The sequence below is a fragment of the Maylandia zebra genome, linkage group LG9 (genome assembly GCF_041146795.1).
Source record: "Maylandia zebra isolate NMK-2024a linkage group LG9, Mzebra_GT3a, whole genome shotgun sequence".
Classification (NCBI taxonomy): domain Eukaryota; kingdom Metazoa; phylum Chordata; class Actinopteri; order Cichliformes; family Cichlidae; genus Maylandia; species Maylandia zebra.
This window is the reverse complement of record NC_135175.1, coordinates 33586870-33599589: the sequence shown is the minus strand read 5'-3', so window position 1 is coordinate 33599589 and position 12720 is coordinate 33586870. Positions and strand designations below refer to the sequence as shown.

Sequence of the window (12720 nt, the reverse complement as noted above, 5' to 3'; positions counted from 1 at the left end):
GACTCACACTCCGCAGCAGTTGCCACCCTTTATTTATACTCAAGCATGTTTGCGTCACAGACACATGAGTGGAAGAGATAACATACAAAGGTAGAGACTTCATCACATGCAGGAAGAGATAACATACAAAGGTAGAGACTTTGTCACAGACACATGAGTGGAAGAGATAACATACAACGATAGAGACTTCGTGCTGAGCTTGCACAGTGTAACTTCTCTAGTAAAAAGAGCAAACACATCTAGAGAACCTTAAATGAAATCTACTTCTATACATAAACATAATAAAATCTTTCAACACCCGGTAACTTTTTTTCCCCTCTGTACACAAATATTAAGATAAATAATAAAAACAATAGATATTATATACAATGTAAAAGATCAAATGTAAATAATGTAAAAAAATTAAATAAAATATGTAGATCAACAAAAGGCTTGTTTGAACAGAAAAGATTTTAACTGTTTTTTAAAAGAATCCACAGAGTCAAGCAAACGTAATTGATGTGGTAAACTGTTCTACAGGCTTGGTGCAACTGACCGAAAGGCTGTCCCCTTTTGTCTTCAGTCGTGTACGGGGAACAACTAACAGACTCTGAGTCTGTGAGCGGAGATGACAAGCAGCAGTGTATTTTATAAGAAGCTTGGATAAATAATCTGGGGCCTGGCCATTTAGTGCTCTGTATGTTAAAACAAGAATTTTAAAGCAAATTCTAAACTGTATTGGGAGCCAATGTAAAGAATATAAGATGGGAGTGATGTGAACACGCTTGGTAGAGCGAGTTAGTTGTCTGGCTGCTTCGTTTTGTATTGCCTGGAGGCGACAGAGAGATGATTTATCCAAGCTAGTAAACAGGGAATTACAGTAATCTAAGTGTGATGACACAAATGCATGAATGAGTTTTTCCAGTTCAGCTGAGGAAACCACATGTCGCAGTTTAGAGATGTTTCTTAAATGATAGAAACAGGAACGACAAAAATATTTTACATGAGAGTCAAGGCCCAAAGAAGAGTCGAATATTACTCCAAGACTGTGAATATTTTACTTGACAGACTGTGCAGTGAGAATTCAGTCAAAGCATTTAACTGAGATGTGAAAAAACTAAGCTGAACTCTACATCTTGTTGTGGTCTCCTGTGGCTTTAGGTGCTGACATGCCTTCCATCTGTTCTCCTGCATTTTCATTTACAACCGTAAAATATCTCCACATGGTGCTCCTCTCTCTCTCTCTCTCTCTGCACCCCAAATGCGTCTTCCGAGCGCATCTGAGTCACGTGACCGCACAGTAACAAATCCCAGCAGGGCAAGAAGAAGGGGGCGGAGCAAAGTGAGTCTCCCCATAAGAAGCGGTGTTCAAACAGACAGAGCTGCTTTTTCATCCAAAGGGAGTAAAGTTCTAAATTTAGAGGAGAGGGACGAACTAAAGCATCGATCATAAACCACTACCACCGTTTGGATCGATATCTGCATCGATCTGCCCACCCTTGTCTCCTGGATCGTAGCTGCGATCAGCGTGAACCACGTGGGTCTCTGCTCCCTGATCTGTTTCCTGTGTTTGGAAAGAGTTGCAGCTTCATCGCGGAGTTTCTCTCGGTTTGTGGGCTCATCTAAAGGTAAGCACCGAGCTAACTTTACTGTGAGTTCAGTTCATGTTGAGTTTAGCTCCTGAATGAGGTCTTCTGCTGCTCTCCTCGGTGTCTGTTCACAGTTTATTGTGAACACGTTGAGAGAAGAGTGAGAGAGTGTTTGGAGAAAAACACCAGCTAACCATTAGCTCAGCATGCTGGGAGAAGTTGGAGCAGAAAAGTCTTTTCATTGTCCCTGCAGCTGTTTTTCTGCCTGCACCAAACTTCTACAGCCTCATTTCTATTTGAAGCGATAACAGGAAATGGATGAGAGCGATCTGCTGCAGTATCAGGGTCACAATAAACTTTATTGTCCAGCTGCTCTGGATGAACACATTAGAGGAAGTGGTTTTCTTTTTTTAATTAGCAAAAGAAAAACACCAACTAATCATTGGCTCAGCACGCTGGGAGACGTTGAGCATTTGCTGGCAGAAAGTTGGAGTAGAAAAGTCTTTTCACTGATAGAAGCTCATTGATCAATGGTCATGAGTACCTTTCACGAAGAGTTTGGGGAATGGCTGCAATCACATGGTCATGAGAATTTGCATATTAACGGTCAAGGAACTGACCTCCCAGCCCATTGTTCCTTCAGTGGTGCTAGTTGCAGTCATTATGTAGGTGGAGCTGGGGGCCTGAAGGAGTTGAAAGTGTGGGGTGGGGAAGTAAGAGGTCTGTCCCTGTTTGTGGAAACCACAGGAGGAGCTGTTCAGGCTGTTGCTGGGTGTGAATTGTTGATGGAGTCTTTAAACTTGTAGTTGCTGTTTTCCAGACTGAAGCAGAGTCGTTAGCTGAAAACTGGTTTTAGAGGTTCATTCAGGACACCTTCTCAGGCTCTTACAGCCTTACCTGTATCATAACAAAGTGTATAAACCCCAATCCACCTTTAACATGGTCCTTCTCCCAAACCTTCAAATAGGGCTTTGGAGCGTGATGTCACGGGGGTGGGCGTGGAAAGGATTTTAGCCCGATTCACCATTTTGGGGGTCTAAGCTAGAAGCGATAGCATAGCCATGGTTCGTACTTGCTGTGTGCTCGGCTGCAATGTTCGATCTTACGACCGGCACGGGAATAAGGTTGGATTGTCTTTTTATGCTTTCCCAACCTGGAAGCAACATAAAGGAGCTCATGTATCGGATGTTACCAAACGAAGGCGTCTAGCCTGGATAGCAGCAGCCGTGAGACAAGTTGATATCAAGTTCTGTTACGTCTCCAGATATCAGCTGGTGTGCTCACGACATTTTCATTCCGGTAAGTTCTAAATATGTTCTTATCACACTTCAAAGCTGAATAATATTACCGTTGGTGGTCTCGGAAGTTATAGAAATTGCGATCAAACATCGAATGGAGTGACTTTGCAGACATATGTGCTATGTAACGATTCGCTAATTGTTTCGCACAACTGTAGGGAAGCCTGCCTATGAAATGGATCAAACAAATCCAGACTGGGTACCAACGCTACACATGGGGCACTCCGAAACCCGAACATCACATTCAGACCGTCACAGGAGGCGAACACAACGTCAACAAAATAAAGTACTATTTGGAGGTAAACGACAACCGCACGCCCAGCCACAGTCTCTTATTTTAAAAGTTGATCTTAGTCAATTAACACAAACATTTTTGAGTATTCATACGGCCTTAATGTATAAACCATTTAAAAGTTCCCTTGTGTATTTGCACTCTTTTTATTGGACAGGCTTTGACAATGGAGCAGCAGAGTGTGAAGGTGAAGCCTCAGCAGAAGTTACCACAGAAGAGCAGCCAGAGATGGACACCACAGAAGAGCAACACCATAACAACCTTGTTATTTTGGCTGAGGGACAAATTTGTGCTGGACAAGTAGAAGCAGAGGTAACGGGTGCAGATGCAGAAAACATTGATATCAGAGAGAAACAGACAGAAGATCAACAACTGACAAATGATTGTGTGCACTGTGTACAGAGCAGAGCAGAAATAAACCGGCTGCTGGAGGAGAACAGAAAGCTTAAATCAAAGTTGGACAAGACAGAGCTGAATGAAAACTTTTTAAAGGGTGACACGGAAAAAGTGAAATATTACACCGGTTTTACTTGTTTTGCTATTTTTATGTCCGTGCTCGAGAATGTAAAAGCTTTCCTACCAGCATCAAAGAAACTGTCACATTTCCAAATGCTTTTACTCACACTTATGCGACTTAGACTTGATCTTCCTGTTCAGCATCTTAGTTATCTATTCAATGTCTCCCACAAAACTCTTTCTTCTGTCTTTTCTGATACAATTGACGTGTTGTATGCCCGCTTTGGAATACTTGTACACTGGCCAGAGAGGCACTGTTTGCAAGCAACAATGCCACCACAATTTACGGACACTTTTGGAAATCGTGTAGCCATCATTGTAGACTGTTTTGAAATTCGTACAGAACGACCATCTAATTTAAAGGCTCGTGCTCAAACGTACTCACACTACAAGGGTACACACACCATGAAATATCTGATCGGGATTACTCCACAAGGTGCAATTTCATTCATTTCTAAGGGGTGGGGGGGCCGTGCATCAGATAAACACATCACAGAGCAATGTGGCATACTTAACAAGCTGTTACCAGGGGATGTAGTTTTGGCTGACAGAGGCTTTGACATCAGAGATGCGGTGGGAATGATGTGTGCGGAGGTAAAGATCCCAGCATTTACAAGGGGCTTCTGTCAACTAGATGCCAAGGACATAGAAAATACACGAGCCATTGCACACCTAAGAATCCATGTTGAACGAGTAATTGGCAGTTTGCGCAACAAATTCAAAATGCTACATACTACCATGCCCATCCGTTCTCTTCTTCCATGTGAGGGTGAAGACGTTACCTTCCTTGATAAAATTGTGAGGGTGTGTTGTGTTTTGGTTAACATGTGCCCCAGTGTGGTAGTGAAACCAGGCACAATTGAGACTTGTACTTGTTAATTAATAATTGTTTAAAAAAGGAAAACCTTTTTAGTTTTTTGTATGCGTGACTGTATGAACACATTGACATTGCGTTATGTAACCATTTCTGTACCTGTATACTGTAAGCGAAAGTTTATCATCACTTTGAACTCTTTGTTTCACTAAAATTACGTTATAATAAAAGCAAGATAACAAATAACTGCTTTGCACTCTTTATTTCACACTTTGACAATTGGTACATGGTAAGTGCTGCACGTTTGAAATCAAGTTATACATATTTCAATGCACTTCTGACAAAAAACTAGACACCAGAAGAAAAAACGTTGTGACCACACGGGGCTGCATTTCGCTTAGAGAAATGTTTTCCTACAAGTTCAGGAAGGCACACCTTCCTGAAAGAACTCCTGAGCTTTCTTTAAATGTGATTCCCAGAAGTGCACATCTGGGAAGATGCGTAAAATTGCCATGTCTTTTTGTGTCCATACCACGAGGTCACAGTGCTTTGCGTTGGCCACAAAGACCTGTGTTTGCACTTGTGAGTAGAAGCGATGTGTCTTCTTCAAGTTAAGTCCTTTTGCTGTCAACTCGAGGCAGAAGTCTTTGTCATGTGCATTCAACGCTTGCTGAATGCTGTCACATCGATATTTAAATGGACATTTAATTTCTAGGCACCCCTTCCCACAGCATTCACACGTGGTTAGTCCATCAGGAGATGCTCCTACTTCAGGAAAAGCCATGTTAACAAGAAAACCACACATACGGACCTGTAGGTTTTTGTGACATGCTGACATTGTCTGGGTGTAGGCATGTCGAGCATCCTGTTCATGCTCCAGTCCCCAAGTTGTTTGCACATTACAGACAGAGTTAACAGGGTAGCAAACACGATTAACCACAGTAATGGCGGGTTTTTCTACAGTGGTGGCAAACACAGCGTGCATCATTGAAGCGGTGATCCTCCCAGCACGCCAAACATACCATTCTGGGCTCTTGTGTTGCAGTCTTGTGCGTACCTCAATAGCTTCTGCCTGTTCTTCAGTTACTTTAGCTGTGTTTATGTACTTTACGCAGTGCAGTTGTAGCTCGGTAAGGCCAAGAGACTGTGCACCTGTGCTGTGCAAACACGCCAGAGACAGTGGTAATGTGGATGACTGTACAGTGTGTGATGTGTAGTATTTCTCCAATCCAGACAAACACACTGCTTTATTGTGTTTTTGAAGTGTGTCTAACACTGGTGACAACTCCTCAAACGTAGCAGAGGGAATCTTTCTTTTTGAAGGACGGCTTCTTCTGCCTTTCACCACAGACGGTCCGTTTATATTTTCATCAAGAGTCTTTTTTTGTGCTGCTGAAGATGTAAAGTCAATGTTATGGCCAACCTCTGGCTGTATCTTGGCTGTGTTCCCCGGCAAAACCCAGTAAGCTGGTTCATCTGTGACTGTCTTTGTGCCACGTATCCTCACTGTTGCCTCCACTTTAAACAGAAGTGCAGCGACATGGGTGCAGGTCTCAGCCACTCCGGCCATACAGGTGCAGTGTGCAGTTTCGACCTTCCCTGTGGTGCTTACAATTACCCATGGTCGTAATGCAGGTTCATTCAATCTTTGGGAGTGCAGTACCTGTAACATGCAAGGACAAGGTTGATGTAAAGACAATAAATGAAATGAGACAGGGAGGACACTGATTGGCGTTAATAATTTGCCCGATTATCAATGTGTTAATTTGCATCTACTATACAATTATGGGCACATAATATGATAACGATATTTTAGCAGTTCAATGATAGAGGTATAACATTAATTATGGTGGGGGGTGGAAAATGGCTATGTCACTCGATGCACTCCAGCTGACTTACCTTTGTATGAATGACGACGTACTCAGATTTTGGCGGCTTGAAAATAGCCAAATCTTGCACCCAGCCATTTGTAAATTGGATATGCGCCTCCAGTGACTTGTAATTACGAAACTGGTTCGCAGTGTAAGCACTTACTCCACAAACAAGATAGGTGAAGATATCGGGGTAGGACAGTGGCGGTAAGTCGTCTGGGTCTTTACTCCACTGCCGTATGTCGTATGGGTCCAGATTTGCGATGCACTCTATTTTTTTTTCAAATACTGCTGCTTCGCCTCTGGACGCAATCGATCTCTATACCGTCCGTTTTCTTTCGAGCTGCTTTTAAGCATGTTTCTTGTCGTAGTCGCCGTTCCAATACAGTGTTTGTGTTTGGATCGTAGACCCCCAAAATGGAGCTGCGCTCCCACAATGCATTGCGGCGTGACGTCAACTCCAAAGCCCTATAGGACTTTCTGGCCCTGTCATAGTAAAGGGCTGCTTAGAATATTAGAGCCAATGTCACAAAGTTCCTCCTGAAGTATAAGTGAGTGAGAGAGTTTCCTCACTTTGCAGCACAACACGTCTCACAAGATTTCTACAAGCAATCAGAGTGAAATTTGTACTTTGTGTTGTCAGATGAACATATGAGACACTTTGACTCTTCAGTGCAGTGTGGAGCCTAACAAAGATCTGTTTTGTGTCCCAGCTGATCAGCAGGAGGAGAAGAGTCTGACGGAGCAGCAGAGGAACATTTTCAGCCATCTGGACTCAGCTGAGTCACTACAGAGGAAACAATGAGCTCAACACAGGTGTGTGTGTGTGTGTGTGTGTGTGTGTGTGTGTGTGTGTGTGGTCCAAATGTGCTATAGATAATCTCTATAGCACACTCGGACCACCCATAAAGGGTTAATGGAGGGAGTTCAGGTTGTTCCACGACTGCATTTCACTCACTGCCTCTGTTTGTATCTCTGTCACTGCAGGACCAACGTGGACCAAGAAGTCAGCGCTCTCAGGAGGCCGACAAACCTCACAGAAGAAAGGGAGAGACAAAATACAGCTGTGACGAGTGTGGGAAGGATTTTACCGTTAAAGCTTCCCTAAAAATGCATCAGGTCATCCACACTGGAGAGAGACCGTTCAGCTGTGACGAGTGCGGAAAGTCTTTTACCCAGTCTGGAAGCTTAAAAAGCCACCAACTCATCCACACTGGAGAGAGACCGTTCAGCTGTGGAGACTGTGGAAAGTCGTTTACTGAGTCTCGAAGCTTAAAAAGACACCAACTCATCCACACTGGAGCGAGACTGTTCAGCTGTGGAGACTGTGGAAAGTCTTTTACTGAGTCTGGAACCTTTAAAAAACACCAACTCATCCACACTGGAGAGAGACCGTTCAGCTGTGGAGACTGTGGAAAGTCTTTTGCCCAGTCTGGAAGCTTAAAAACCCACCAACTCATCCACACTGGAGAGAGACCGTTCAGCTGTGGAGACTGTGGAAAGTCGTTTACTCAGCCTAGAAGCTTAAAATCACATCAACTCATCCACAGTGGAGTTAAAGCATACAGCTGTGATCAGTGTGGCAGAGCTTTTACTCAGAGTAGCAGCTTACAGAGTCATCTAGTTACCCACTCTGGGATTAAAGCATACAGCTGTGACGTTTGTGGAAAAACCTTCAGCCTGAAACAGAACCGAAATACACACCTACGTATTCACACCAGACATGATGTGTACAGCTGTGATCAGTGTGGTAAACTATGTTTATCAGGCACACAGTTACAACAACACATGTTTACCCACTCTGAGGAGAGACCTTATAAATGTGACTTGTGTGCGAAGACTTTTAAATCTCCACGTTACCTGAAAGCACACCAAAAGATCCACACAAGAAAGACTCTACAAGTGCAGTTACTGTGAGGTATGTATCTATATTTTTATCTTGTCAACCCAACTGTTTGAAACAACTTGTATTAGCATGTTAGCAATTTTACTGCATGGAAAAACACCTCTGAGTGATTATTCAGACTCTAATCACAGGTTTTTAGTGATAGTGTTTGAGAATTGTATTATTGTTATTGTAGCATTAAACTAGTATTAATTTAATGGTTTTACTCTTATCGTTTTTATAGCAATTTAAATTGAGCCGAGTGTGATAATGTAAACAGTAAAATGTAATTGGACTTTGGCAGAGATGCTCTTTATTTCAGGCAACGTTCAGGGTGAAAATGTTGAAGGACTGACTTACACTGTGTTTGTGTCTTTGTTTAGAAGCAGAGCGACACAGATGGATCCAGTTCTCAACCCTGTCATCGCTGTGGGAAAGACTTTTTTGCGACCTTTGCGGAAAAACTTTCAGTCATCAAAAGACCCTAAAATACATCAACGTAGACACACTGGAGACAAACTGAACTACTGTAAAGAATGTGGGAGAAGCTTCACCACTTCAACGGACTTCAAACAATATGAATGAAAATGTGCCTCGTTACATTTTAAGCTTTCTAAACTGTTCTACTGTAGTGTTCATGTTGAGTGGTTAGCTTTGTTCCAGCAGTTGAATCAAAAATCTGTTTCCTGTTATCATGTTTTTAATGAATGCATCGATCCATGTTTTCTGCAGTTTTTTTTTTTCAGCTTGTTTGTGATATGAGATCCTGCAACAGTTAAACCAAAATTTTACATGTTAAATAAAGAAATGGTTTACTGCCAAAGAGTTTGAGCCGTGATGTCATTTCCTGTATATCAGAGCAACACCTGAAGTTACCAATGTTTAAAGTCATAGTCAAATTATGTGTCAGCATGACCTTGTGAAAACTGCTTGGCGCTGCTTCACTATGTTATCTGCTAACTGTTAGGGCGTAGAAGGACGAAACTCCCAGGATGACCAGTGCCAGAGAGTTGTGTGTGGGGGGATAAAGGAGAAGCTGAGGCATCCCAAGGGTAAAGCTGGCATAACTGAACCTTAATGTTTGATGTGTGTTGTGGTTCTCCTGCGCGCAGTAATTAATAGCTTGAACACAGCAGAGCTTGATATAAAGACCTGGGTAACAACCAACTTTATGCCGCTGATTATACTTGGCCCTAAAATACCTAGAAATGTGGTATCTAACCAGATACTTGCTCTGGATGCCATTACCTTGGCCTCCAGTCACACCTTGGAGTAATATTTGACCAGGACATTAAACAAATATTTAGGTCTGTGTGATGGACTGAGTTGAAAAAGCAGGAGTCACAAGAATTATTAGAAAAACAGGGTTTTTATTCATTTAACCCAAAAATTATGTTTACAAAAGTAATTAATGTTGAGCTCATAAAAAAGGTCAAAGAAACAAAACTGAACTCGGGCAAAGAACTGCAAACTTAACAAACCAAATGACTGCACAAAGAAATATAACTGACCTAAACATGAAATGGCACAGAAGGTCTATCTGCTGTATATCACTGGGAAAGAAAAGAAGGGGAGCTAATTTCACGCAGAGATGGAGAAAGATAATAAAGACAGAGGAAGAAGAGAGGTGAGATTTAAGGGTAAGGACTGCTTATATTAAGAGTCGGTGAAGGTTCTCAGCCATCCAGTTCATCGTAGTCTAAGGAGCTTGGAAAGAAAAGCGTCTGGACTTCCTTAAGTTGCTTGAAGACGCTTCACCTCTCATCCGAGAAGCTTCTTCAGTTCTCAAGAAGCTCATCACAAAGACGGCAGCTGCAGAGAGTGACGGTACAGTAGAGCGACACAAGAGGGCGCCATTACACAAGCTTACTGCTCACAAGCAGCCAAGCACAGCAGCAACTACGGTATACAACTGGAGTAAGGTGGAAATTAACAAAGGACAGTGTTAAAAGTAGAATGAGAGTGGTGTAAGGCAAGTTGAAAGATCCACAATAAGTTTCTATAACATGTTCATCAAAGGTAACTTAATTTCTACTGTACTTCAAAGTGATGCTTTGTAGTTTAGGGAAGAGTTCTGTGTGCTTGTTTAAGGTCGAACTATGAGTGAAGTTCGCAGGGTTCTTTCAGTACAAACGCATCTGCATTAAGAGTGAATGTCATTACAGCTAAAGTATATGCAACAGTAACCCCAGAGTAATACTTAAGGATTTTGAAATCTAAACACAGACCATTAAATGACATTTAACTATACTCACAAGACGGTTGACAAAGATCTCCAAGAGCACTATGCTGTACCACTTACTGCAGTGGAAGAAGATGATGCTGAGCAAATTACAGAACTACAGACTGCTCATAAAAGCGAAAGAGTATGAACACTAACCGAAAAGGCTAAAGAGCTTTAAGAGAAGGACTTCAACATTTTGTGGCGTCAGTGGCGGTCCTAGCCTGTTTGGCGCCCTGGGCGAACACTCCCTCTGCTGGGGCATGTGACCTGGACTCACACTCACTGCAGCCCTGAACTTTTCTAAAAGATACATCTGAAAGGCTTTCTTTGCAATTAAGCAGATCTTTAATCTTTTATCTCCCTGTAATGAAGTCTGCGTGATGTCTGAGTGTAGTCATGTGACAGCTGTGCAGAAAATGGTGATTGAATTAAAAGCCAGCAGGCCTCATCTAAACGCATCTTAAGTGCAGAAGGCAAAACCTATATACCAAAAGCACATTTTGGTCATTGCATTATCAGCGACAGCAGCTGGTGTGGTTCTGCACTGGACGAAGAAAAGAGGTAAAATGATATTATGCCGTCTTTTGAATTTACATGCTGCTTGCATCGATGATGCTTTACAGGTCAGGGGACTATGACTGAATACGGTCATGTTCGGTTTCGTGTAGCGATGGGTAGATGAGGCCTCGTGAAGCGTTTCAGCACAAACTGTATCCATGCTGTGTCGACACAGTGTTGCTGTTTTGCTCCATGCTGACACCTGCTGGACCTTAAATACCATTGCAGGCAACTTGAGACTCACAACAGACACTGATTCAATGGCCAAGTCACACTTGTACACTGTAAGGTATTGTACTTTCCATGGAATCATTTTATATCTTTTACATTGCAAATATTTTACACATCTTTATTTTATACTCTACAAATATATTGTGAATGACATTAAGTGAAAATTAAAATGAAAGTATTGTGAATGTAATATTACCCATTTGACTCAGAGTTTATTATAAATTTCTATTCAGAAAAAAAAGTTTATCCAATGTTTTTGAATTCAGTCTATTGCATTTTTTTTTTTTTTGCACCATTTCCACAGCTTTGGAAAACTCACAGGCACAGATGAAGCTGGGCTACACAAAAACTGTAAAGCCAGGTGGATAAGGTTCTGATAATATGTCTTCCTTTCCCCCCAGTACGTTAAAGGATCCTCTGATCTTGGAATTTTTCTCTCCGACACTCTCCACAATACTAAAGGGTTGGCAGTCCTTTATAATAAAATCCAGTACTGCCTGGTCCAGAACAGTCTTCCTAGATGAAAATAATAAAACACATATTAATTAAAACAAATGATGATAAAGATGTTCAGTGTCTATATAGGCCCACCAGTGTTCATCCTCGGTGTGTTTGTCTCCTCATTTTCATGTTTGGCTCTGTAATGCCTAAACACTGAGGAGGTGCTTTTGTTTGTGTAAGAAAGCTCCGCAGAACAGATGCGACATTTAACCTGCATAAAATGAAATAAATAATTTACACTTCAAGTCACATTGCTGTTTTTCCTGTTGTTTCAGTGATAGGTTACACTGAAACAAAGACAGACAAACTATTACCTTATTTGCAGTTAAAAGATCAAAATGATCCCACACAGCAGAAACATTTCTTTTTCTTTCGGGCTCCATTTTGTTATGGAGAGATGATTATTATTTATTTATTTATTTTTTTAATCTTTGCGAGAGTAATTTTGTGTTTTTTGGTGGCGACTCATTCCGTTGACAGATGCGGAACCTTTTAAACACAGATTGGGTCGTTGGCAATGAGCGATACTGCAGCTGTGTCGATCACGTGACTTTCTTAAAGCGACGCACGCAGGCTTTGCTATGTGAGCTTGATACATGCGTCGGTGCGTCAGTGTTGCAGGACCCATCACATTAAATCATTTTTCTTGTTTCTGTTGCAGATTTGTCCCACAGCTTTGAAAACCAGTTACATGTTTAATCCGATGATCCTGCAACATTTTCTGGTTTGTTTGGGAGAGTTTTTGGTGACGAAATATGCAAATGGGTGTTCAACAGAAAATAACACGACAAGTTACAAAACCCCCCGCAGATTTAATAAGTTTGTTTTTGAGTTGAATATCGCATATTATTCATTTTGACCTGTAACACAGTCTGAAGTGTATTTCATGCCCGTAACTTCACTTGCATGTGTAAACAGGCCCCTTTTTAACCTTTGCAGCAGGAATTATGGTTCTGAATTTA

The 12720-nt window shown here is 41.8% G+C and overlaps 2 protein-coding genes and 1 non-coding gene across 7 annotated transcripts in view; 2 read left to right on the top strand and 1 right to left on the bottom strand.

Annotated features, from left to right (window-relative positions):
- Nucleotides 1-12720, bottom strand: part of LOC106676441 (uncharacterized) — an 81889-nt gene that overhangs the window by 34209 nt on the left and 34960 nt on the right. The gene's annotated exons all lie outside the window — the stretch shown is intronic.
- LOC106675776 (uncharacterized) lies at nt 1471-6605 on the top strand. 3 transcript variants are annotated; one of them, XR_013100187.1, is made up of 5 exons: nt 1471-1607; nt 2729-2867; nt 3025-3165; nt 3316-3470; nt 3561-6605. It is a non-coding gene; the product is annotated as an uncharacterized LOC106675776 (transcript). The 3 variants fall into 3 exon arrangements; XR_013100185.1 differs by having other exon boundaries at nt 3316-6605; XR_013100186.1 differs by lacking the exon at nt 2729-2867 and having other exon boundaries at nt 1489-1607; nt 3316-6605.
- LOC143420388 (uncharacterized) lies at nt 6840-9067 on the top strand. 2 transcript variants are annotated; one of them, XM_076888494.1, is made up of 3 exons: nt 6840-7175; nt 7347-8277; nt 8628-9067. In XM_076888494.1, exons 1-2 carry the CDS (start codon nt 7161-7163, stop codon nt 8274-8276), a joined length of 945 nt encoding a protein of 314 aa, XP_076744609.1. In that variant the 5' UTR covers nt 6840-7160; the 3' UTR covers nt 8277; nt 8628-9067. The 2 variants fall into 2 exon arrangements, with proteins under 2 accessions (XP_076744609.1, XP_076744610.1); XM_076888495.1 differs by having other exon boundaries at nt 7073-7175; nt 8631-9067.